The sequence below is a fragment of the Ambystoma mexicanum genome, chromosome 7p, assembly GCF_040938575.1.
Source record: "Ambystoma mexicanum isolate Mex_15411 chromosome 7p, UKY_AmexF1_1, whole genome shotgun sequence".
Classification (NCBI taxonomy): domain Eukaryota; kingdom Metazoa; phylum Chordata; class Amphibia; order Caudata; family Ambystomatidae; genus Ambystoma; species Ambystoma mexicanum.
Window position 1 is genome coordinate 156104411 of NC_090939.1, and position 27396 is coordinate 156131806.

The 27396-nt window shown below is 47.1% G+C and overlaps 1 protein-coding gene across 1 annotated transcript in view; it reads left to right on the forward strand.

The window, feature by feature from the left end:
* Positions 1-848: 848 nt before the first annotated feature.
* The window catches only part of ILDR1 (immunoglobulin like domain containing receptor 1), a 192603-nt gene continuing 166055 nt past the window's right edge, over positions 849-27396 (forward strand). The window contains exon 1 of the mRNA XM_069635973.1: positions 849-1166. Within this exon, the coding sequence (XP_069492074.1) occupies positions 1115-1166 (52 nt within the window). The 5' untranslated portion in view covers positions 849-1114. The remainder of the gene's footprint in view (positions 1167-27396) is intronic.

Genomic DNA, 27396 nt, shown 5'->3' on the forward strand with positions numbered 1-27396 from the left:
CGAGTTATCAAACATATACATAAATGAAAATCAATAAAAATAAATGCAGTACTGGGGTTTGAACCCGTGCATACAGGTTGCACACAGATGCCTGGGAACAAAATCCAACGAGCTATGATAGGCAGCAGTCCTAACAGAACTAGGGGGTCACAGAACACACGCGTATTTTGCCTGGGGAGCCATGATAGGCGAAGATCCCACCTACGATATGAAGGGCACTTGGCAGCTGCAACAAGTCTTAGTTAGAAAGCAAAGACGTTACACAAGACGTGACCGGAGAGCTCAACACGTTCGCGAACCTCGATTTCTATGCGCCGGACACCTGCTGTTGAGAGAGAAGGAATGTATTAGTTAGAAAGTGTCAGAACACAAACTCAGTTTATCTGGACAAACTAGTTTATACTGCCCTTGATGTGGAAGAAGAAATGAAGGCGGGGAAAAGAGGGCGAAAACAACTTGGGTTTTGTTTGGCTTTATTCATGAGATGAGAGTGTGGGATGGGGGAGGGCTTTAAGCTCGCCCAGAGCCCCATTGTTAAGGGAAGCCGAAGAACTGCCAATGAGGGTTTTACAGGGCGACGGGTGGGTGGAGTGCCAATCAGAAAACGAGAACTAGCTCCTTTATGCAAAGGCTACGCAGCCAGGCTTAGAAATGCATTGCCAAAGTGGGAGTTGGTACCTGTAGAGAGGGAGGGAGGGAGAGTAGGCTGGGAGAAGAGCGGGCACAGCCGGGCATCACAAGTAAACAAAACATTGGGAGTGCACACGAATACCTACGGAAGCAGAGGGGGAGGGACGACGGCCTGCCTGGGAGGCGACTTCAAAGGGGAGGGGTGGACGCTGGCTAATGTGCCGGTTTATTCAAAGGTCAGGCCCACTGTCCTAAACAAATCAACATGTTTTAGTACCGCCAACTAAAAGGTGCACCTCGAGAAATTGGACCGCCCCAAAGCTGGGGAAACTTTCTTCGGGGGGTATTTCGTGTGCCTGTCTCCCTCGGAAGCCCCCTGTGCCGTGACTGGGGAGGCGGCTGCTGCTCTGGCACGGGTCTCGGCCTCCCCCCGGGCGGTGCTGCCCTGCAGCGGGGGACGCGAGCTCGCGGGGAGCGCCTCGTCATGGCCGCCCGGCTGCCGCTCTTGCTCTGCGCCTGCATGATGATGCCCACAGGTGAGTGCTGGTGACCCTGCACCGGGCGGGGTGGCAGGCCGTGGGATCCGGGCTGCGTAGTTACTTCCTCCCCCAGACTGGGAACTCTGCCTGCTTCCTGCTTGTTAGGTTCTCGCTGTTCTCCAGGCAGAGTGTCCCAGTGTGCCGAGACAGGTGAATGCAGACAGGTGTCTCTCCCTGGCTCAGGCGCGCCCTTCGCCGCCATTTTGAAGGGGCGGAGAAGCCCCCTCTACCACATTATATCGGTTTACCTAATCTATAATTTTAACCCAATGTATACGATTCATTCCCTGGTGTAATTTGCAGTTTGCCAACTTGCTTCTGGTGGATCCAGTGAATGACTTCTGGCAAGTGCTTTCTACCGGGTCCAGTTGCTTGATATGTTTGGACAGTCGATTAAACTGTCTTATTTGGAGGGCGTGTCCGTCGATTCCACACCAGTTGCATCTTTGAGCTGGGTATTGATGCTTAATGGTGTCTGTTGGTTTTGGTTGTATGCAACCAGTACAAGTATGTGTGTGTTTTTATCAGACGTATTCAGTGCTGTAAATTGACTAAATTCGCGGTGGTGGCAGGGAAGGGCTAGACGGTGGTGGGGACTGTAAATGGCTTGAGCAGGGCTGAGGGTCGGAGCTAGGTGATGAATAATGTGGGTGCCTTGAATATAGGATGTCGCCTGCTTTCCATATAAGCAACGTGCTTTTTGAGAACACAAACAATGTATCTAACGTGTAATTCAAATGTGCATTCCTTCTGAGCATGCAATGCACACTGGGTATAGTGCTCCTTTAATCTGTTAGACTAGTCACCATGGCTGTAAAACGTGTACAAAGCATGAGACATTCATACATATACAGCTTTGGAACATTCCTTGGTTTGAGTTCGTCCTGCTGCGCAAAGGGCACCTTTTAAGGTCCTCTGCTGCACACCCTTTGGTTGGAGATGATGAAAAGGAGCACCTGGCGAGTTGTGTCCAGTGAGGGTGGGGTGGGGGGGGGGGTGGATTTCATCACTGTGTGAGAGGAGTTCAAGGCTTGTGGGAGAACTAAGCAGAGGTTCTGTCCCTTGCCGTGACAACCTAGCAAACGACTTGCAGTGGCTCCTACGAGCGATACCCTGATGACAGCAGACCACTGAACACAGCACCTGAGCATTTTTGAGTGACACTTGAAGTGTCTTCAAGCACCTGTCCCTGAACCAAATGTTCTTTCCTCCCATGCAATTGAGTATGTAGCTTATGATAATAAGAGGAGTTTATAGACTACCCTCTCAATTTCATCTGACAATTGGCAGCTCCTTGTTTGTACGTGGGGTACAATTTATCTGTTTGAGACAGATTAAACGATTGTCAATGTGAGATGGTGAAAATGGACGAGTCTGCAATAGGCCAGTGGTAGGAGTGCAGGGATGAAAGTTCTTTTTGTCTTGGGAGGTCTACTCCTCTCACCATCTCCAACCACCTTCCAAACAAATGTTTTTCCCCTGTAAGATCTCTTACACTACACAAACCAATCCCCCGCATGCCCAACCGTTGGCACACCAATGGCTAAGCTGTTCCCTAGCCCTAACACACCGTCGCACATCAGCTGCTAATTAGACGTAAAGCGCGGTAGTCTTTCAGATCTCAGGCTCTTCTGCATGGATAACATACTCCCAAGTGTCTCCACCAAACCCATAGCAGGCCGATCGGCACACAGGGACCACAGCACAGGTTTCACATCTGCTCCCTAATTACATGAGTTCTTGACCAATCGTGGCTGTTGAGATGGATAGGTTTTTGCAAGGTTGTCCAGCAGGAACGCTATTAAGAATTTCTTTCAGATGGCCTGCAACGTGATGTCACCCACTAAGTGGCACATGATACCGTAGTTTCCATGTCTCTTTGGCCTCTCCTTTTTCTTCTCCAGCCCTTCCTGGGAACTGGTTAATGGTGGCAGCCGAGGAATGGTTTGCTTGTTGATTTACGCTGCCGAGCTCTGTGCAAGCAGCCTGAGCTGTGCGGAAAGAAATACTGTCCTGCCATTCAACATCCGCATTCTTTGACAGCCCTGGGATAATTGAATCGAATGCAGGCGGCTGCTTTTCATCAAGGTAAGGATGTTTGATTGTCAGCAGCTTCTATTTACGGAGAATACTTTTTAAGGCGGCATGGGTTGGAGGTCCAGAGAAACAGTGGGAGTCGAGTTCAGCACTCGGATTTTTTGATGTGAAATAAATAGCTGTTTTCTGCACCTGTCATTAAGAACGTGATGCGGTCATCAAATGATTCTGGTGCTGTCATCTGCTTTGCCAATCTCGCGATTGGATGATCTCTCCGTGGGTCCAGAAGCAGGTGTGCAAGCTCACCTGGATCAGGTGAGATCAACATTTGTTGGAATCGGGCAGATTGGTCAATGGCCAACGTGGGCTTTGCAGAACCTTTTTAGCCCTGCAATAGAAAACCCAATGTTTATAGGCCCCTGGTCATTGGACTGAGTGCATCACTAGAGCGAGGCATTCCATGCATTTTCACCACAATTCAGTCGGAGACGAGAAAGGGGAGATTTTCTTCCAGAAACAGGATGAGTTAGAAAGTATCCCACATGTGTTCGTTTGAACCTGGCGTTTCCAATCGCCTCCCAACCCAGAGAAGAAGATTTTAAAACCAATATTTTAAGAACCTTCCATCCTCTTTGTTCCTTCTACAAGTGAACATTGAGAATATGTTACGGAAGAGGTGCGGGGACAGCGAGATGCTGTCGTTTCACCATTATTTGTGCAAACTATATTCCTTGAAAGATTTTGACAATATCCGGAAATTCCCAACTTGATTCTCAATTGGGGGATCTCATTGGGCTAGAACCACGCCTGATTTGCATATGGTCTTTCCCCTTCTGTAATGGCTTGGCAGACTAAAGGACGCTGGTGGGAGGGTTGCCCAGAGCAATGCCTGAGCTTAGGATTAATTCCAAACCTTCCAGCCATCCTTTCTTTTGCTTTGCACGGATCTCATTGGACAACATAATTTTTCACCCAACGAGGCCTACTGAGTGGACCCTGTGGACATAAAACTGGTGGGCACGTAAGCAAACATAATAATAATAATTTAGCATTTATATAGCGCTACAAACCCTCTGGCATCTGAGCGCTGTTTATTATTACCCACGGTGTGCGGTGCTCATTTATCGACCTCAGAAGAATGAAAGGCTGAGTTTGGCCCTGCCGGGATTCGAACCCGCGTCATCAGGCTCTTCACAGATGTCAAAGCGAGCGCTCTACTCGCTGTGCTATCGCAACGGCTGTTAGCCGTTAGCTTGCTTATCGTCACTGGGACAAATGCAGGCTATGCAGCATATCGGGATGACCAGATATTTCCCCACTGCTGAAGTTGATGGAGCAGCAGGTACAATGCATCTAGGGCATCGATTACAATATCCTGAGGGGTGCAGCCCCAGTAGGTGGTTCATCAGTTGCAGAGGAAACGGCTACCAAGCCAACCACCAAGGCATGACTATGCCTTGAGCATTCCAGTGTTGGTGGAATATGATTATTTGTGGAAGTCTGGAAAGGCATTCCGATGCATGGTCCATGTAGATATTCCCTGGAGTTTATACGGCATACCTCAGCTTTAGGGATCATGGGACTCCACTGCCAAAAGGAGAAGGGAAGAAGGCGCTTCTCCTGAGCATCTGCAGAGTGCCACAAAAAGAGTGATCTGCAAATGTGCTCCACGTGAAGCGGAAGGATTTTTCTCCATCCTATTGCTGCAAGTGAAAAATCCACCCTGCAAGTTCAGTCCAGTTTTGCATCTAAATAGGGTGAACTGCCACATCCTACTCAGGCCACTCAAAATGGAATCTACGTAAAAGGTCCATACGATCTCGAGGATGCCTACCTGCATGTCCCGATTCTGAGAGACCATCCGTAAATCATACATTTCAGGGTGTTGCCCTTTGGTCTGTCCTCAGTCCTGTGTATTTTCACGAAGACGTGGGCCACTTTGGAGGGCCTTCTAGACGAGGCAGGCATTTCTGTTCCCCCATACCTAGACAGTTGGCTGGTGCGTCCAGACGATTGGCTAGTGTATCCCCCCCTCTACATGTGTGTGGCATACTGCCAGATTGTGTGAGGTCCTTCAACAGCACAGTGACAGGTTCAATCTCAGAAAGTCGTCATCTCTTCCTATTCTCTCGTCTTCACTGGAATTCATCTCCAGACAGAGCAAGGGAAAGATTTCCTCTTAGTTCCATGAATGATCACTGGCTTACCTCAGCATCTCCAAGGACTGCTCTGCCTGCTGCAAGCACTATGTAGGGGATGGCTCCAACTTCAGGGGGGACATGGTGACATGTACACCCACAATGCCATGGGCACGATTTCACCTCGATCCTTGGTCCGGCTTGTGCCCTGGTATTGGTGACCAGCCTCAAAGCACTATGACCACTTGATTCCGGTTATGAAAGACCTTGGGATATCCCTGATGTGGTGAGAGAATCCGCAGCATCTCTCTAGTGGGCTGGGCTTGGACCTGGAGGCTCCCACTGTACGCACCATGGATGCCAGCCGCTGGATCTTTTCGCCTCAACAGCATACTCGCGCCTTCCATGGTGCGCATCTCTGCTATTGGCCCAATTGGTGTGGTCAGTGGATTCCCTCGCAGCCCCCTGGCTGGAGATCCTGTTGTATCCTTTTCTGCTTCTACTTGGGGTTCTTCGCAAAATCCAGAAGGAGGACAGCAGCATGATTTTGGTGGCACAAGCCTGTCCCCTGATGTAGTGGTTTCTGCTTCTGCAATCCCTTGAATCAGCCCCTACACCTGCCATTGACTCTGCCAATATGCAGACCAGTGCTCATACTAGAAACACTTCAACATCGACGCCTGAAGGGATGGAAGCTGAACTAAACTCCGGTTTCCCTGGGGATCTCCAGGGAAGTGGCATTCTTGCTATAGGGAGGCCTTCCTACCTGCATTATTGGGCCTCCTAGTCTGCCTGGTGCCGTGAGCACAGGTTTTCTCCAGCATTCAATACCCCAAGGAGTATCTTGGACTTGCTATCAGATGGCTTTACACAGAAACTGTTGTTGTCCATTACGACGTACCAATGGGCCTCAATAAGGGCATTCCGGGACCCAGTGCAATCCTTACTGGAGCTGGCTCCATTCATCAAATGTCTCCTGCAAAGCTGTGAGATCCATTACCCACTGGGGCGGGTTTTGGTGCCAGCCTACGATCTGCCCTTGCTTCTTTGACATTTACAAGATCATCCTTTTGAGCCGCTTTCTAGGGTTGACCTGAAATACCTGACGTGTAAGGTCCTATTCTTAGTCGCGATAACACCAGCAAGGTACATCGGAGAGCAGAGCTCCTTTTTGATTTTGGAGCCTTATCTTCAGCTCCTATCTGGAATGGTTGTTCTGAGGCCGGGGCAGTTCTTCCAGCCCCAGGTCGCTTTCTCCCTCAACATTGAGAAAGATGTGGCTGTTTTTTTCCAGTTACCGCCATCTCTAGAAGAAGCGCTAGTTGTAGCCAGATTTACAAATACAGATTGGCTTCCTTCAGTCACTCGGAGCCTGTCAAATGAAAGAAGCCAATGCAACCTGCACCCCTTTGCCTTTGGTTGCCCAGAGAGGTGGCAACATCCTGGGCAGAGGTTTCCATCAGAGACGTCTGTAATGCAGTCACATGGACCTTTCCTCACACTTCATGAGGCACTGTTGCTTCTCGATTGGTGGTGATTTATCAACGATTTTGGATCCAGGGTCCTTCGGGTCATGTGCAAGAAGGAGTCTTTTGAATAAAACCCAACTTTGTAGCAGTTGGTGTCATGAGTGTTCCTTCGGTTCTGTTGTTCGGCTGTGGGGACGTGCACTGCTTGGCATGTCTTGAACACCAAGGACTGTGACGAGGAGTGGGGACGGGAGGTAATGGCCAGTTTATGTATGGCAATTATCCCCAACTTCCTGTCCTTGTCTCTGTGTCAGTCTTGTTCACTATGAGGAGCGGGAGAAGGAGAGATGCCTTTATAGGAGGACTGAGGAAAAACAGCAGTTTGGTTTGGGGGTTTATCTGGGAGGCAGATCACCCTCAATAGTATGGACTGTGATGAGTCGCGGGGACCAGGAGTAATGGTAATTATAATGCGCTATAAAGCCATTATTTTCTTCCCATCTTTGCTACACCTTCCCCATTTGTCCTGTACTCCCTCTAGTCCCCCATTTTCATCCATGTGCCATCTTGATGTGAAATGTAACTTATTTTTCTATCCAAAAGTCATACCATCAGATCTCACCTGTATATTGGTCACAAGTTGCATTGTATTTCTCCTTAATCAACCAAATTCCCTTCAAAGTTCCTTTTTTAAATTTCTTATTTTGTTTACTGATCTTCTTTCCTCCCCCACACCTCTTGAAATCTGACAACTCGTCTGCCCGTTTTTGCAATATTTGCCTTTTCTGCTACTCTAACTTCACTGGCTACCATTCTCCATTACTTCCTCTCTCTGGAGATATCAACTTGCCGATTTAGTCTGAACTCTTATTTACCAAGAACTACAACCATATCTTGCAGTGTCCCACCTGAAGGGGTTTTCCTTCATCCTGATCAATTCTATTTTTGTACTGTTTTTAATCCTCGTGTTTATTTTATTTTGTAAACCACAAAATGCACTTTAATAAAGAAGCACTTCAAAAATTCAATAGAATCCTTCAACTTCAGTTGGATCACAGTTGAAGATTTTTGAGGCCCCGGTCAATAAGCTAGTTAGCCTGTAGCCGCTGGCATCGAGGGGGATTCTCTGCGGGAACTGAAACATGAATATTTCTTTATTCTGAGAACTTGAAAAAGAATGAATTTGATTGTACGCTTTTGACATCAGCAAGCAGATTTCTGACCAGAAATCTTTCTTTGGTCAGGAGTAAAATTGGTCCTCGGTTGCTTCTGCCAAACAAGCTTTTGCTTTAAGATGATCTGCTGTTTATTAGAAATACATTTTCACTCAAGCTTTTCAGCATTTATTTTATTGTTCATTTAGGACGCACTTAATACCAGCGAGTGGTTTCTAGGCGCAGGATCGGGATTCGAACCCGTGTTGCGCTTCGTTGTCTTGCTTCCAAGACCAACGCGTTGTCCCTGAGCTATCCTTTCTCCCCGCTGATGGACTCCCATCAATGCAAGAGAGTATACAGGTTTCATTAATTCGGAATGTGTAGTTAGTGCTCTTTTTGATGAATTTTAGCTTGGGCGCTCAGAATAAGCCTCTTTGCCTTGCAATGCTCCTCTGGACAGTCGCCCTTAGCTTACATAGAACGATCGATAACCTTCACTGATTTGGAGGCCCCTGTCCCGTTCCCTTTGACTTGAAGTGATCCACGGGGTTTAAGGGGCTGCAGCCTGCTTTTGCAGGGTACTGTTCTTACCTAGTGTCCTATTGTGCCCTGGAACCACACCTTTTTTTTTTAAGGTATCACTACCGGTGTTTTTACTGTTTCCCGTGGAGTGAGTTAGGGGATGAGGTGACTCCCAGGAATAGATTAACCATTGTAGATTCGTTCATCTGACTCGGAGGATGCCCAGTGGTTACAGGGAGGATCTGGAGCTAGTGCACTCAGCCCACATATGTTGCAGGTGAAAATAAGCAGTTTAAATATTCCCTGTGCAAAATAAAGAAGGGGAGCATTTATCATAGTTAGAGGAATTGATCCAGAGTCGTAATCGGCAACTGGTGTGCATAGATTCCCCATTCTGCAGCTCTAAAAACGGGCAATATAACACCCCTGCTCATATGCATGCCTGATGTAGCCCCCCACACCATGAGGTGTGGCTTTGCCAGTCCTGTTCTCTTACCTGATCTGACTCGCATGCATCCCTGATGTAGCCCCCCGCACCATGAGACGTGGCTTTGCCAGTCCTGTTCTCTTGCCTGATCTGACTTGCATTCATGCCTGATGTAGCCCCCCACACCATGTGGCGTGTCTTTGCCTGATGTAGCCCCCCGCACCATGTGGCTTGTCTTTGCCTGATGTAGCCCCCCACACCATAAGGTGTGGCTTTGCCAGCCCTGTTCTCTTACCTGATCTGACTCACATGCATGCCTGATGTAGCCCCCGCACCATGAGGCGTGGAGTTGCCAGTCCTGCACTCACACTTTGTCTGTAACCATATAGATATTCATGCACGTCACTAAGGTATTCTGCACTTTCTGTAACTAGTGCCTAGATGCCTCTGAGCTTTGTGCGCTGCAATAAATGCTAAATAAATATTTATTAGAGAGTTGTATAGTAAACATATACAATAATCAGTATGAGGCTGACAAATCGTAGCATGCATGTGCAAAACAGTCATTGCACCCTTAAGGATGGGTAGATTGTAGAACATGTATCCAACCAGGGGTGCCTTTTTTGTTGGTTACAAATCTTGCTTTTGTGCACACTTATGCAGGTTTTCACATTTCTACTAGTCGCGCCAACATAAATGAGGCCCCACAGGCACTTAATAACATAGCTGATCTTGTAGTCGGGCAAGCTTCAGCATCTCTAAACGTCATGATCTTTTCTGTAAATGGTTGTCTCCTAAATGAACCCTTAATCACTGAGTTACATTGTGGTCAGTTAATGCAGGAGAATGCCCTTTTCTTTTGTGCTCTGATGTTGCACCCTTCCTGCGACGCATATATTGGTTCTTCCGACGCTAAGGAATTAACCTAGGACTGAGTATTTTGGGATGAAAACCACTCTTTCTTGAGTTTTTACATTTTTAGTTTTCATTTGTTTCTGTTGATTCAATGACAGATTTGTTGGCTTGCTCTCGCTTGATGTTGGCGCATGTTCTGTGTGTGCAGCAGGTGAGGGAGCGACAGCGTCCCTGTAGTGGCAACCTGGAGCACAGCAGAAGTTTCAAGCCAGCTTAGTGGAATCCACATGCAGCCAACAAAAGGGGCTTCAGGCTGCGAAACACGTGTAAACCAAACTGTAGCCAAGCATCGCTGGGCAGTATCACCACATGGTCACTGCTGGAACCATTTATTCTTTGGGTCTTTCTTTGTGATCGGGGCCCCACTGGCTGCAACATGCTAGTAAATGCTAAGGGTGCTCGGCTGATGGAACTGTTCACCTTCTTCATGTGAGCTTGATAAGCCCTTCTAATGAGTCCTCAAAAGCAAGGTTTGCGTCACCACCCAGCCAGTAATTGCCTACTACGGCTTTGGAGCAGAGACGATGATCACTTTGCCCTCTTGCACCGACTTGTACTGGATTTGTGCATGGCCTTGTAATTTCAGGTCAGATCTGCTCCTGTTTGCAAGTGACTCACCTCTGGAGCGGTCCTGAGACGGCACATTTAACAATGGAGTGCCTGTCTGAGACGTGACCTAAAGTGCTGATGTAATCCCCTTCAAGTAGCTCTATGTTGCCCCTCTGTTGGAACCCCCTTCCCCCTCCTACCACCCGCAGCTCTTACCTACACATTTAGACGTTTCTGTGGTGGCATGGTGCCCTAAATCTGCCTTCCTGTTGCAGGCATTGGTGCAAGCTGATACCAAAAGTGCTTAGACCAGCTTCAGATTTCTTTAGTATTAGCATAGCAGCCACAATTGTGAATGTTGACGTTTTCAAGTGCTGACACTGACTGAGCAGCACTCTGCTTTCCATAATGTGTAGGATGAACGGTTGACTTGGCCTGTTGGACTAGAGCTGTGCCTTCGAGTTTGCAAACAGATGTCTGCAGAAGGCACGTTTTATAGAGTGGTCCTGATATCACACCATTAAGAGAAACTGCACAAGATTTGTGGTTCAGAACCATCACTGGAAGGCAATTGTTGCAAGCTGCTATTGTACACGGTGCCAAGTTGGCTTATTTCATCTATACCAAAAAAAACATTTTGGTTCAGTGGGCCTTGTAGCTCAAACATAAGCTAACGTGTCCCTAATAAACGCCCAAGTTCCGAAAAAAAAGACTGACTTCAAAATGTAAATATATTTGCCACATTTAATTTAGTTTAAACTGATCCATAGCAGGGAAGTTCTGACTTATGGAAAGATCGGAGTGGATAATCGTCAGTGGGCCTACCTCTGTGTTTAACCTAGCTTGCGCCGCATCTAGATGGAAATGTGACTGTTAGCATGTACCGCACCTAGATGGAATCCCACAATTGCAAGGACAGCAATGCCAACTAACCAACCAACTAACAATTCTATCCCTCTGCATACACCTCTCAAAATATAACCAACCACAAGCCTAAAACGCAGCAATCCGCACAAACTTCACAACAATGCAACAACAAACAAACCACACATTGACTTGCACAACAGCACACGAAGACTACGGACCATTAAACACCCCAAGCCCAGCCAACAGACCCACCGGGCTGAGGCTGCCAACAGCACATCACTGCTCTCTTGCACTTTTACAGCTTATTCCCACTAACTCACCCCACCTCCTGCCCTTTTTCAGAGCCGCCAGAGCACCAGGGGACCACTTCGGTGGTGATAGTGCGCGGTACACATGTCCTTTAACATTAACATAACATTTAATACTTATGTGCGTATTGGATAGGATGGTCTGGCCTGGCTGCAGAACCCAGCAATGACTTTTATCCACTAGCCAGTCCGTGAATAAAGTACAGAGCGTGGTATGTTGGGTCCTAGCTCTTTGGTTAAAGCAAGAGTTCCCTCTAGTGAGATTTATTGGTTCTAAACCAAAGTGAGCATACAATTGTTTACGAAGTACCAACATATTCCATTTGGAGGCACGTGCAATAGTTTCGCCCCTGCCCTGGCTTACTCAAGGCACAGTTAAAATAGTAATGTGTATGATACAATATCAGGTGTGTGTGATTCAAATATTACAATACCGCATAATTGCAAGGAGGGAATTGGCAGGAGGGAATTGGCTATGCCCGTGGTGATAATGACGTTGTTCTAGAGTCGATGTAGGGGGCGGAGGTTGGTGGAGGCCGGACGTTGCCCTGGGCTGGGGGGGAAGAAGATTGCTGAGTGATCTGTCCAGATTAGGGGGCTTGGAGGCAGCGTGGATATGATCTTTGTGGCGCTGAAAACTGCATCAAGGGTGTGGCCTGGGTTGTGGGGTGAAATGAGTTGTTAGGTTGAGGGTTTCTAGGTTATCTGTGAGAGAGCGGGTAATGGGGTTTGAGGGGGAGTCAAACCAGATGTTGACATCTCCTGGTATGGTGAGTGCTGGATGCAGGTTGAAGGTAGATGACATAGTGTCGCTGAGAGAGTCTGCAAAGGTTTTTTGTAACCAGGCTGTCTGTATAGGAGTAGAAAGCGGTGGGAGATAGCGAAGGGAGATGGAATTTTACCAGTAGGGATTCATGGTCTGTGCTGCTGGCTAAGGTGTTCTTGAGACGGACTGGAATCTGGTGTTTGTGTAGGATGGCTAGTCGCCCACCTCTTCTGGGACTGTTCTGAACAATCAGGTTGTAACCAGGGATTGCCTCATGTGCAATGCATTCGCAGTCAACAACAAACCAGGTCTATGTGATTAAGAGGGTGTCTGGGTTTTTGTCTGAGATATGGAAAAAGATGTTATATTTTTTTTTATAGACCGACCTGGCATTGATGAGAATGCAAAAGATCAGGTTGGATGATGGGGGGGTGGGTGCTCCTGGTAGCACAGGGAGCCGTACCGTGTGCTGTTGGATATGAAGGGTTTTTGGAATGCTTGAGCTTGCGCAGGCTGTTAGGGGGATTGTTGAAGGAATGGGAGTGGAGGGGGAATGGTGGAAGCAGGTTGAAGGATCAGGTGGCCAGTGGAGGTCATGGGGTGAATATGGACAATTGGGGTGAGGGGGAATAGAGGTATGACCGGGTTGGGAGGGGAGATTTGGGCACTGTAGCTTGGTCGCACAGATTGGGATCTGCAGTGGAGCAAGGGTGATGCTAAGTGGGGCTTGAAGTGGCTGAAGCCTATGGCTTACCTTGTCTTTCGGGTGGCCCATGGGGTGTGGGGGAGAGTATGGAGAGGCTGTTGAGGTTGGGGAAAAGCGTAGCATTGAGGGAGCGTAGTGCCTTCCTCTGCAGGCGCCACTCCTTCCATCAGCAAGCTCCCACACTCTGCAGCCTGTGGGGCAGTCACAGACAGTAAATGTTACACTCACCTGGTATCCACGGGGACGCCACACGATACTGGATGGAGGTCTAAGCGCTATCCCGGACCCCTCTCTGCTTGGTTATGTGCCAGACGTTGGGTAGCGCCTATAACAGGAGAATGGAGGGTTAAGATACTGGTTCTGTGATGGGTGGACTCCCACATCCCTTTGGTCCAAATCTCCTCCCTTGGGGTTATTGCTCACCTTAGGTTTTTGTGCGTTGAACTCTCCGTCCTGCGTCTCTGTGCAGGGGCGCGTGGTTGGTGCGGGCGTTCCGTGGACTTAGTTGATTCACTTGTCCGTGTGCCCTTATGTCGGGCCAGACCGGTTGTGACTCCAACTCGGCTTGCTGTCTTCCAGGTGAGTTATAATGTCTTTTCCGTCTTTATTCTGTCTCTTTCTTTCCCTCCGTTTTCTCTGTCTTCTCGGCGTTTTGCTCGACTACGCTGCTCCCTAACAATGTCTTTTTGTTTTCACAGGGATGGTTGCGATCTCAGAGTTGCCGCGCGGATGGTGAAGACCACAGTGAGTTATAGATGCACGTAGCGCTGCACTGTTTATTGGTATTAATTGCTAACCTGTGTTCTCTTCCCTTCTTTGTACAGGTTGCATTGATGTTCCAGAGTGATGAGTGATCAAAGCGCTGCTTGCCCAGGTAAGTGCTTTGTTAACGCAGACCTTGTTCCTTCTCCCTTGCAGGTTGCGTTGAAACCCGGAGATGGGCGAGGTAAGAGAAGCGCAGGGTGCTGCCAGGACTTGCTGCTTGCCCAGGTAAGAATTGTTATTAATGCTGTCCTTGTTTCTTTACCTTAGCAGGTTGCGGCGAACTCCGGAAATGGGCGAGGTAGACGAAGCGCAGGATGGATTCAAGACCGAGTACTTCACAGGGAAGTGTTCTTGCTGGCTTATGCTGTTCTTGTTCTTCCAGGTATTAATGGAATCCGGATCTAGGGAGCTGGACACGGTGAGCGGTACGCTGCAGGAATGCATAATAATGCAAAGCGTGTTCTGCTGTTTGGGTGTGGTTTAAATAGCCCAGGTAAAGTAGTTCCAGGCCCAGCCACACCCAAAACACTAGACCACATGGCTTGGTTCTACAGAACTTAGCTGTGTAATAGGCCTCCATGTTGGATCAAGGTCCAAAACTGGTATCGCTTTATTCCTGATAATGAGCCTGGCACCAAAGGCGCCAGGACTGACTCCATGTATGTTTCTGATGGAGTTTTAAGGCCCTTGGGGCCAGTGTGAAGGGCTTTAGTCCCACTGCTGCCAGGGGGCTGTTAATACCTGAGGGGGTCAGGGGCATGGATCGTGACAGCACTCCCCCCTAAGGCCCCTCTCAAGGTATTTCCTCCGTCTGGCCTTGGTTTGGTCGGATGGTTCCGATGAAATCGTCTAACCAGATGTGGCGCATGGATATGCTCGCTAGGCTCCCATGTCCTGTCGTGAGGGTCGCATCCCTTCCAGTCCACTAAGTAATATAACTTGGACCTGGTGAGTTTAGAATCTAGGATGTCCTTGACTTCAAATTTGGGTTCTCCGTTAACCAGTACCGGATTTGGTGGTGGTTTGACCCGAGTTCCAGGCTGACAGGTTTTAAGAGTGACACGTGGAATACGGGATGGAGCTGCATATTTGGTGGTAAAGCTAGTTTTAATGCCACAGGATTTATAATAGCCTTGATGGGCCCTAGATATCTGGGACAAAATGTTTGAGTTCCTCTTATGGGCACGTGCCGAGACGCCAACCAGACTTCATCTCCGACTTGGTAGTCTGGGGCTTTTCTTCGGTGTTGATCAGAGAATCTTTTCTGTCTTTCTTTGGCTTGAATCAAGTGTTCTGCCTTTTTGAAGGCTTGAGTGATGGTTGTATGAAAAGTCTTCACCACGGGCATTTCCAAGGCCAAGGGAGTATTTAATTCGGAAGTACGTGGGTGCCTTCCACATACGATATAGAACAGACTCTGTCCGGTATTAGTGTGTAGCGAGTTGTTGTAGGCATATTCTGCTATCCATAGCACATGCTTCCAGCTTTCTTCCACTTGATGTAACATGCACCGTGGGTATTGCTCTAGTGTCTGATTTGTCCGTTCCGTTTGGCCATCAGTTTGGGGATGGTGACTAGTGGACAGACGAATATCGATTTTGGGCAATTGCACAACTCTTCCTTCAGAAGTTAGACCCGAACTGACTCCCTCGGTCAGAAATCGTGACGGAGGGGAAACCATGTAGTAATACGATTTGCTCTAAAAACACCTTTGCCAGACTGGATGCGTTTGGTAGACCTTTAAGAGGAAAGAAATGGGCCATTTTGGAGAATAGGTCAACAACCATTAGGATAGTGTTGAACCCTTGACACGGAGGCAGATCTGGGATGAAATGACTTGTTCTTGTAGTGCCTTATTCGGTAGATACAAACGCCCTCTGAAATACGGGAGTTGGTTCTTTGTTGTGTAATGTTCACCTTGAGTGGTCCAGTCTTGTAGAGCCTCAGTGTTCATTAGGAGCCGAATTTCCTAACGTTGTTGTAAGTCCTAGTAGTTTGTCACCTGGAATAATGGCCACCGGGTCTGGGGTTGAATATGCGTTCTCATCAATACCCATGCGGGATAGGGCGTCGGCTTTTCCGTTCTGCACTCCAGGTCGGTACGTGATTATGTAATCATATTCTGCGAAGAATAAAGCCCATTGGAGCTGTTGGGATGATAGAGCCTTTGCCGTCTTGAGGTATTGTAGGTTGCGATGGTCGGTGGTATGTCTGGCGCCTAGGGGGGTAATGCCGCCAAGCCTTAAAGGCTGCCTTGATCGCTAGGAGTTCCTTGTCTGTAATTGCATAGTTAAGTTCAGGTGTAGTAAACTTTCGCGACCAAAAGGCCATGGGATGTAACTGGCCTGTTTCCGGATCCCTTTGGGAAAGAACAGCCCCCATTGCCATGCTGAAGGCACCTGTTTCCACTACATATGGGAGATCTGGGCGGAGGTGTCGTAGCACCGGGGCTGAGGTAAATCTTTTCTTAAGTTCCTGGAAGGCCTTTTCCGACTCTTCTGTCCATTCGAACAGTTTGTTGTTTTTTCGTAATAAAGAAGTGATCGGGTGCACAATCTGGGAGAAACCCGGGATGAATCGGCGATAAAAAGTCACAATGCCGAGCATACTTTGGACACCTTTGACTGAAGATGGTGATGGCCAGCTAAGGATGGTGTCTACTTTGTGCGTATCCATCCGGGCGCCTCTGGGAGTGAGGACAAAACCAAGGAACTCAACTTCGGTGACATGGAAGGAGCATTTTTCAAGTTTGGCGTATAGCTGGTGCTGTCAGAGTTTTGCAAGGATGGAGCGAACGTGCCTGACATGGTCCTGTTTAGAAGAGGAGTACACCAAGATGTCGTGGATGTAAACTAGGACACATACGTCAATCAATTCCCGTAGTACATCGTTCATGAAGTACTAGAACGTGGCGGGATTGTTGCAAAGCCCAAAGGGCATCACCTGATCTTTGTACAGCCAATACTTAGTATGAAAGGCGGTCTTCCATTTGTCTCCTTTCTTTACACACACGAGATGGTATGCCCCCGTGAGGTCCAATTTGGTGTAAATTTGGGCATCCTTGACTTGGTCCAGCAGTTCTGGGATAAGGGGTAGAGGATAACGGTTTTTAACTGTTACCTGGTTTAGTGTGTGGTAGTCGATGCACGTTCTCAAGTCCCCCTCCTTCTTGGGTACGAAGAATAGGGGCGGGGCTGCCGGGGATTTGGACGGGTGGATAAAACCGTTTGCCAGCTATTGTCCAGATATGATTTCAAGTGGAGACTTTCAGGTTTGGTATGTGCATAAATTCGACTACACAGGATTTGTGCACCAGGTACGAGGTCGATCTGACAGTCATATGGCCTATGAGGGGGTAAGCCTGTTCTTTTTGGAAAATGTCTTGGAAATCGTGGTATTCGCTTGGTAGTGTACTTGTTACACCTAGTACCAACGCCTCTTTATCTTGGACAGGTGTTTCTGGGTCAGACGATGGCATTTCCACTTGGTAGCACGCATGAGCACACTCATTGGAGAAGGCACATTTTTTGGCTCGCCAGTCGATGTTAGGATTGTGAGCCACCAACGACGGCATTCCTAGAATCACCCGGAACTGAGGGGCCTTGATAAGGACGAAGGCAATGGCTTCCTGATGTCCGTCTTGGCACAGAAGGGTCCATTCTGCTGTGCGTAGAGTTACAGGACCAGAAGCTATCTCTGTGCTGTCGACAGTGGTGACCTTCTCAGTTGTCGTGTTCTGACAGAAGGGAAGACCCATCCGTGTTGCCAGGCCTTGGTCTATGTAGTTAACAACGGCTCCACTGTCTATGTATGCCTCCACAGCATGCATCCGAGATGGTTGTTGATGACTGATCAAAATCACAGGCAGGGCAAGGTGTGAGGTCTGTGGCTCTTTTCCTTTGCTCGACAACCGGACCTCTACGCTTGCCGGGCATGGCAGTTTTCCGACTCTTGTTCTCCTTCTCTGTCTCTATAGCTCCAACTGTTCTCCTAGGGAGTTTTACGGGACATTCTCTGAGGAAGTGACCTGATTTCCCACAGTACAGGCATAATTGCTGTTGTCTCCTTTGTCTCTTTCAGCCTTGGTTAACGGGCTCCATACCCCCCCAATTTGCATGGGTTTCGAAGTGTTTTCTGAATGCAGAATGTTCTCCTTTGAGTGTACATACACAGTCCGCTTCTCCGTTCTGGCTCGATCGGTCCTTCGTTCTTGCAGCCTGTGATCTAGCTGCACCACTGGGTTGATGAACTCTGCACAGTCTTTTGGTGGGTTTACCACCTAAGCTAGGACGTCTTTCAATTCCCCCCGTAATCCTTGATGGAATAACGTTGTTCGTTTCTCCTCAGGCCACCCAGTTTCAATGACAAGTCTGTTAAAAGTGGTGATATATGTTAACAAATCTTGGCTGCCTTGGCGGAGGGACAGAAGTTTGTTATCCAGAGCTTGGTCCTGGGTATATCGGGCGAACAGCTTCTCCATCTCCTGTTGAAACCCCCTGAAATCCCGCAAGGAGTGGGTCATCCTGGCTTACTAACGGTATGGACCAATCCGCGGGACTGCCACTCAGATATGACTGAACGAAGGCAACCCACGACTGATCGTTAGGAAAGGCTCCAGGTCTACAAAGAAAATGGAGGCGGCACTGGTTCATGAATACTGCATATTTTCTTGGGTCCCATGTAAAATGTTCCGGTGGGGCCAAAGGAACTGCCCCAGGGAGGACCACCTGCACTGGATTGACGGATGTGGCTGGAACTGACGGAATCAGTGCTCCAGATAACATTTTGAGGTGGGAGTATTTTACGCACTATTTTTCAAATTAGAGAGTAAATTCAATTTCAAGAGAGTAAAAATTAGTTTTGTGCTCTGCAAGAGTGTAAAACATATCCAACATACACCCAATGCATACGTAAAATCAGACCTGTAGACCAAAAGAGTTGTAGATCAAAGTTGTCTGGCTTGCCTTTAACCATTTTATTACACTTGTGGAAATTATTCTGCCATAAAATGACTTATAAGTACATGCTACATACACAGCTACATTTTCAAAATTCTGGAGCCTAGAAACTCTTAAGAACTACTATAGATTGAGACAATGTATTGCCTGTAGAGAGAGTGTGAGTAAGCAAGTGTTGGCAGTACAGAACTTGCTTACAATACTGCTCAGCTAGGAATCCCAGGTGAGCAGTCTTGATTGCCCGATAGGTTTCTTCCGAGGCAGTCAAGAATCTGCATCTCTGGCATAACACACATCACAGCAAATTCAGCCCGTGATCAGTAATCACATCAGGGGGTGAAAGCAGTGGTGGAAGTGGAAAAAAGGAACTAGTGGTACTCTGGCTGCATCCAAAAAGGTGGGAGTGGTATGGCCGGACAGATGGGGGCAAGGAGTGTAAGGGGAGGGGATCACAAACCTTGGGTGAACAGTGAAGCAGGGATTTTAATCCACTGTGCAAATTTGACCACATACCTTCCAAGCTTTACTCAGTACAAATAGGTTGGATTTCAAGGCCTACAGACAGTAATGCTATTTTATAGAGTTCACTTACAAAAATCATAAATTGCATAATAACGCAACATGACCACATGTACATTCTTACAGCAACACATTAAGCCAAAAGAATATCATTGTGGCTTTAATTTTCACTTCCTGAATGGTAAACTATAAGTCCCAAAAATCGAGTTAACCCCACTGTACTTTCAGTGATTTAAGACATGTAATATTCAGAGATTCTTTGCAACAAACCTCCAGCTCATTGTTTTTCATGATGTTGAAAACATTTGGTTAGTGACTTAAAGCAACTTTATTTTATTGCATGTCAAACTAGTAGACATTCTGGATATAAAGCACCCATTTAATGTAAACGCATCATTAAATGGGTGCTTTGTGTTGCTCACTTTAACTATCACAGATGTGCAAGGTAACGGGTGCTTTGCGAGCTCTTCCAGTTAGAAATGTACCATCATGCATATAAAACGCTCTGCCACTGATAAAAGAAATGTGTTTGGAACTTGAGCACTTAACGACCTGCAGAGCCATGTGTGTCTGCCTAACTGAGACCTGGGAAACTGACAGTGCTGATGTCGGCCTGGGCTGATTCTTTAACTGGCTTGGGAGAAAGAAAAAGCACCCAAACACGTTTCTTGAGCTCTGTAGAAAGCAAATGAACTAGTGGTAGGGCCGACGTTCCAATTATTTATATTACAATTCCAGCATCGAGCCTTCCTTTCAAAATCAAGCAGGGGAGGGTTGGGCTGTTATATTAGATATAGTACTTCAGTGCCCTGGGATCTTGACGCTGTAACTCTTACTAAACCATTCTAAGTTCCAACATATACCAGCACATTCACTAGGCCTCTCTAAACAACTGAACACCCACTCCCAATATAAGAAAATCAGTACTCTAAGCACAGTTCAATACTCTGTTTCTACAATATGATTAATAGGGCCAAATCCTGGAAAAAATGCCATGACCCCCCCCCCCCCCACCCCCTTTTGCATTCTTGACTGGGTATACACAGCAGTGTTGAATGGTGATTCTGATTGAACTCGGATGCCCCTTCCACTAAGGCTGCAATTGTCTCGTAAATGCCCTCGTCTGCCTCCTTGGATTAGTGGTCCATAGGGTGCTGGGTCCCTGGGCCAAATCCTCCTCACAGAAGGATGGTGGTGCTTTTAGCGCCATCGCCATCCTCCGTGGTACCTCTCTGTAGTGTATCTTTAACCAATATGTCACACTCATTTCGAACACCATCTCATGGTCTGATCTGTTGTCTCTGAATAGCTCTTCATCTGTCACTGTGGTCAACCTGTACCCTTCAGCTACAGCGATCACTGCTCATCATGATCTTCCTGTCTTGTCCATCCCATGTACTGCTATCCACTAGTCCCTCACAATCACTGCCTCGATCTCCAGTGGCACTATTGTCCCCTCTGCCTCATCCAATGGTATCTCTGGTCTGAACAAATACTCATTTGGAATGCGCCACATCTTCCCTTGAATCCCTCTGAGCCATGCAATTGCAATGCTAGTCCCATATTGGAACAGCTCTTCATCCACTGGCATCCGCCTCTGTACCTTTTGTCCACAATAGGCTTGAATGATTTCCCTTATGTTGAGAAAGTGTATCCCTGGTCTAGAGCACACTATCCCCTTATCTGTGAATGAAATCGTCATGTTGAGTCTGCTCATAATGTCTCTCCCCATTATTTTCACGGGTGCCTTCGAGAGTAAAGTAAGGGCAAAGCTGAATCATTTGGAAAGTGTGGAGAGCCCCAGGAACAGTTGTTCTACCGTGCCAAGCTCTTCCTTGGACATTTGGTATTTGTAAAGTCAGCCGGCTGTAGGTATCCTTGGAGCTGTGCATCATTCATGGCATCGCCTGACCACCTATATGTTCCCTCTCCAGTGCAGGACATAGTCGTGCCTGTGTCTACAAGAAAGGAAAAAGTCTGTCTGTGGGCTGTCCTATTGGGGGTATAAGGACATCCCATTCCCAGAAAACATATTGTTCTCCACCATGGTGACCACCTCCAAGCTCCTAATGGGGGTCATTGCTATGGAGTCTGTGTGCCACTGTCCCATTGTTTGGCTGCATGCTGTTCTACACCTGTGGCATCTTCTATGTGCTGCATTGAATCTGGGTTGATTGCAAATACTGTGGTACGGGTGCTTGCATCTGTGGCATCTGTGTCATGGGCTGGTGTGCATGCGGGTGTGCGCTCGGAGTCAGTCTGTGCTGTTCCTGAGATTTGTCCTGTGTGTAATCGTCAACTTGGTCCCCTTGATATGCTTACTGGTACTGTGCTCCCCCATTCTTTTTCACCCCCTGCTTCTTCACACTCAAAATGTGTCCTATCTGTCCGCACAACCAGCACTGTGATGGCTCCCTCCCTTGCCCTTGGAAACCCCCTGCATAATCCCCTGGGCCCTGCTGCACCTGTGGCCCATACCCGTGTAACCCTGCTAGGAAACCCCCTTGGTTGTGATGTATCTCTGGCCCATACCCACGTCCTGTGGATGGCCCCCCTCTTCCTTGAAACCCATACTGCATGTTCCCCCACCCATGAAGCCTCCCCTGTGGGCCGCGGTACATACTGCTGCTGCTGCGTCCCCTGTGTTCTTACACTTGTCAGTACCACCCCTTCTAATGCGTACTTCGATAATTTCTTTTGCACTAACTTCACTTCCTCTTGCTTCCTTTCCTCCGCCTTCTTCCTAATTTTCTCCTGCAATAGCCTACAATGATGTACTATTGTGAGCTGTATTTCTGGCCAAGCTTTTGCGTCCATACCTACTAAATTCTTGTGCTGCTTCTGTACCTGTTCTGGCAGCCCCTGGCGCAATGTGGTAAAATAATGCTACTGTTTTGTCCCACGGTTCTCGCGTTTCAAGGCGCCAAAGCTCTTCAATTCCCTGAATATAGTGTATGGGGTCTTTGTCTGGACCCATTTTGTGGGTCATAATCGCACTAATGTCTGATGTGTATGGGTATTGAGTCCTTAGAGCTTGCCATACGGCAGCTTTGCAATTTCAAACAGCGAACCATCATGTGCCATGTTCTGGATGGTCACTCCTGGGAACCACGCCCTTTTCCATACGTCATCAGCGGTCTCTCCGAGGATTGCCACTACTAGTCTCTTTGTCCCCCACTGCTAATCTCTGTCCCTCTGTCATTCTTTCCATTTCGTATATCCATTTCCCTGCACCTGCAGTTAACAAAGGTAACCTACATCTCAGGTTTTCCTTGTCAATGTGTTTCCATGCTGTATATATCGAGGTCACCCCTCCCCTCCCTTTTCCAGCAGGGGCATTTGTGTGAACCCCACTTGCTCCTCTAGTCAGTCTGATCTGCCTAGCGGCATCCCTAACAGCTGTGTATACTTCTATTCGCTCTCCTCTGGGCAGTCACACACTGTTATCAGACCACCCCCGTGATCCTATCTCTAGAATGTGCTATAGCTGTCTCCCCCTTCCTTCATCTTGGAAGATCCCTAAGTCTCTCAACGTAGTGGAGTACACCGCCAGAATCATGCGATGCTGCTCTGCTACGTGGTGTCTGACCGTCCCTGTCGTCCTTCATCATCCCCGTATTTCTGCTATCTTCCCATGTCGCATTCCTTTCTGCGCTGTCCTCCAGAGCCCTATACATTGGTCACACTCTTTTCTCGTCCCCACTTCCCCCAAAGTCCTCTTCCGACTCTGTCTCCCTATCGCTGCAGAAATAGTCCACCAAGCTCAGTCTCCTAGAGGTTGTGTCTTACCCAGCTTTCCCCTTTAAATCAATCAGATCTATGCCACCCTTATTTCCATTGGATCCCATGCCGTCTGCTGATGTTGTGGTCCTGCTTGGCAGGGTTGTACCGTCTAATTCTGAGCACCTACATCCTCTACCTATGCTCATGCTGTCTCCCGTGCCTAGTGCCCATCATACTTTTATTTCTCTACATGCGCACTCCTCCTCCTTGCATGCACGCTCTCGTGCTATTCATTCTAGAACTGCGGTTTGTTATTTTAAAAAACTGGGATCATGCAAGTCAATCAAGATTCTTCAGTACTTCTCAGTATTCCGTGGTGTGCGTTAAGTTGTGTAGCGATATTACATCATTGCCTGGGGCCTTCCCCGAAAAACCTATTGCCACAAATGATTGGGTATTGAGAGTGATAATACCTGTGGAAGTACCTGTTTTATAGAGGTTCATCTACTGGTCCTCACATGTCAGGTGGCTGGCCTGTTCTGTCCCCAAGAAACTATCTTATTACATTGTTGCAGAGTAATGGGCTTACGATTGGTTCTTGCCCTTGCCTTCCACCCCTGGTTTTCTATGCTGTGATTGGTTAGACCTGATCTCCCCAGGCCTGGGACTCGATTCGGTTCTCAGCCCTCTGGGCACCTCTTCAAGATTGTGTTTGTATTGTAACTGGTAATATACCACATTTGCCTAAGAGAGTGTGCTCCTACGTTGCAACACTTGTTGCCTTCTTCGTCTGGTTTGCTGGGATCGGCTCTGCTATCTCTGACCTTGGCTTTGAGCCTGCTTTGCTCTCCATGCAGCCTGAATCAGCTCTTCTCGTCTCATGCTCTGTGGCTTGAGGCCGTCTGTAATTTTCCTTTAGACTTGTAATATGATTTGTACATGTTCATGTTATTGTAAGTAACCTATAAGTTTGTCACGCATGGTCCTACCAGGCTCGATATATACTCCTGTAATTCCAGAGGCTTATTTGGCTTGAGCGTCTGCAAGCTTGCTCTGGATCTCTCTTTTTGCCTTGTGTTTCTGTGTTACTGCATTTGGCTAATGAGAAAAATAATAAAGCTTTGACAGTATGTATATGTATCCATCCTCTAGCTATAGAACTGTGCAAGCATGTTTTTCGTGCATGCAGATGTGTGTTCATGTAATGCGGTGCAGGGCTGCGAATGTGCTTCATGGCTAATGCTGCTATGTTGTGGTGTCACTAGTGACGTCAGCATCGTGGCTTCTTGGTGCTTAATCGATACTGTCCATTAGGGCATTTCCATCCACGATCTTTGTTGTCTCCCCTTTTCCTGAAAGGATATTTACTGGATTTGATCTGTATGGCTGGTTGAGGGGATACCTTTCAGTGTACGTGTCCGCAAACCGTGCACTTGGGATTCGTCCGAAAATGGGTGGCTGCAAGCGTTTCTGGCTCTTCTTCCCGTCGTGTTCCTGCGGGTGAGGAGGGGCATTCTCGTGACCCTCTCTTCAGCCTTTTACCAGATACAGTGAAGGGGCCACAACGAGGTAGGCGGGTACCGATCCTTCATGTGAGCAGTGCAGTCTATGCTGGAGCTCATGTGGAATGTTCAGTATCCAGTTGGAAGGAGAAGGATGAAGGTGGCAGTTACTGAAGGGCGGCTGAACGTGGTTTGAGCGAGCTTCTCAATAAAGGAGTTGAATCTACAATTGGTGTGTCGATCATGCTTTACTACAGGACAATACTTCTGTGGAGTATGGCTGTGGAGCCTTGTCTTAAAGACGTAGTACTCCTGCTTGAAGACTCTACGACGACAGATCAACTCTCTGCTATGTTTCCAAACTAAGAAGAGTAGCCCTATTGACATTCATACACCTAGGTGGTTGGCTACTTCTCCCCCCTCCCCCCACCAGCAGCATTAGGGTTTGGGAATGTTTTCTCATGTTAAGTTTAGTTGAAAGGGACACTATTTAAGGTGTCTGAGCAGCTTTAAGTAATTTGCATTACTTTGTCCTTCAAAATCATTTAATTGCCTGCTTGGATTACATTTGGAGACGTTAGTCCCCTTGGGTATTTTGACAAGTTAAAGTAATTGGATTGTAATTGGAAAATTACGTTGGGGAGCTTGTGTGAAATTGACTTCTTGTATAATGCGATGGAGGGAGCATCAGCGCTGTCAGGCCCGGGGCTTCGATTTTCAAGCAACACCATATCAATTTCCTGTAGTTTAATCCCTACTGTGCAAAGAAAGTTTTGATAGCAGGATATTTCAGTTTCAAAATCAGAACTCTGAGCTGGTGAAGCTTTTTATTGCGCTTAAGTACATAACTAAGCAAGGGGATGAGCTTTTAGCGTTCATTCACTTCCACTTTTGGATGAGAGCTGCAGAATAATTTCTGGGAAGAAACTACAGTGTTTATTCGTGTAGTCAGGCTTCCGAGTACTGCATTACTTTCCTATACTAACACACATTGGCAAAGCCAATCATTTTCACTTTTGTGTAGGCATGGGAAAGACATTCAGCCCTACAGATGAGGGGGGTATCTCCCTAAGAGTAGGCAACTACTCCCAAAAAAGGAAAAATAGGAAGTAGAAAAAACTCCCAACAAAAAAGAGGAAATGCACATGGGAGCCTGACCTCCCACCCCCCCCCCCCTGCTTTGAACCACACAGCTCCATGGAAAACTTCGGCCAGTAGTACAGTAGTGCCGCAGGAAGAAACTCTGCTATTACTGCCTGATCTGAACAAGCATTTTTTAATGTAATGAATAATGAGGTGAAAAGACACAAAAAAAATCTGTTTTACAGTTGAAACATTACTTGCTTATAAAATTCTCCTATTGGAAGTGGGGTTTACTTTTTCTTTTACACAATAAAAATAATTGTGCTCCCAACTTTAAAAAGTACTCCCACATCAAAATCTTCTCTGGAGTACTGAGTGTAGCAGCTACAAAATGATGCAATTACCAAGCATATAATGGCAGTGCCTGGCAAATGCATATTATTATTTATTACTTGTACTGTGCCAGCTCACCACTCTAGTAGTTTCAAAGCGTGTAAACCCTGTCCGAGTTATGGTCATATCTAATAGATTTACCCAAGCCAGAATGGTTGGCTTTGACCATGCCTGTTTTTAGCAGGACCTCAGTGCAATGAACAGATATAAAGGGACTAAGCACACTTTCCTGCACTGAAACACCTATGGGTATTTCTTGCGTATACCGTAAACATGTAAGAAGTATGACCGATACTCGCATGAGTGACTAACATGCTGCAACGTGCTTTTACAATATAGGATACCATCCTGGATAGTAACTTAGTGGGATTTATATCTTTATTTTACCCCATGGGAGGTTGTATTTTTATCCTTTCCTGAATGTGAATTCCAATACGACTTTTCTTTCCTTTTCCGCAGCAGCATACACAGACCGTTCTGTTGTCATTACCCGGCTGCTGTTGCTGCTGCCTCCACAGCTGTACGAGTGCCTTCTAATTCTTGCCTCTTTATGGCCTTGCTCGTACAGATGTGTTATTACTATGTCTTGGTTACTTTACTTGGACTGATACAGTAATGATTTTTCCAAAACAGGCATGATCCTTCTCTTACCACTACCATATGGGCTAGAAGGTTAGTACCTCTTATCGAGTAATTGTACAGCCATTTGTACCACACATTATTCCCCTCACTGAGTTGTTCTACTTATAACCCCTTAGGTATCTACAAGCAGAATTAACCACAGCACGTAGGAACAATTAGCTCACTTGCCCTGAGGATGGATCTTTAAGAGTCTGAAACACATCGGCATTGCTATTTTGGATTCTTTTAAAAATGTAGTGTACTTGTGTGAATGTTGTAAACACAAGTTTTCACTCGATAAAGTCGTTCGGATTTGATACATATTGGAACAAAATTGTGCTGTGAACAATGTGGTTCTAACTCTAGAACCTAATCCTTGTGTAACCGTTCTTTGTTCTGTACGTTATTTCTCTAATTCTGATGAGATGAAGATAATGTTTTGCTTACAAGAACGGATGACCTGTTATTTTCCTTGAATTATTTTGGTTTGTGAAGTCTATTATGGAATATGAATTGGTTGAATGACCTTGTGCGTAAAGGCATGCTAAAAATCGTGATTATTAACATATGCAACCACTAACTGTACTGGTCCACTTGTAGGCTTACCTCCAATGGGTGACCCATAATTGAGACCATTGAATCTGTTGGGGCTTTTATGTCCACCAAGGAGTGTGTCACAGGGTTAACGTTTGGCAACAACCGGATTTGTTTTGTATAGTTCTGTGCCGTCTCAAGTGGCCTTGAGACCTTTTCCCTTTTGCACCTGAAATGACTCCTCCAGATGTATTACTTAATTTCCGAA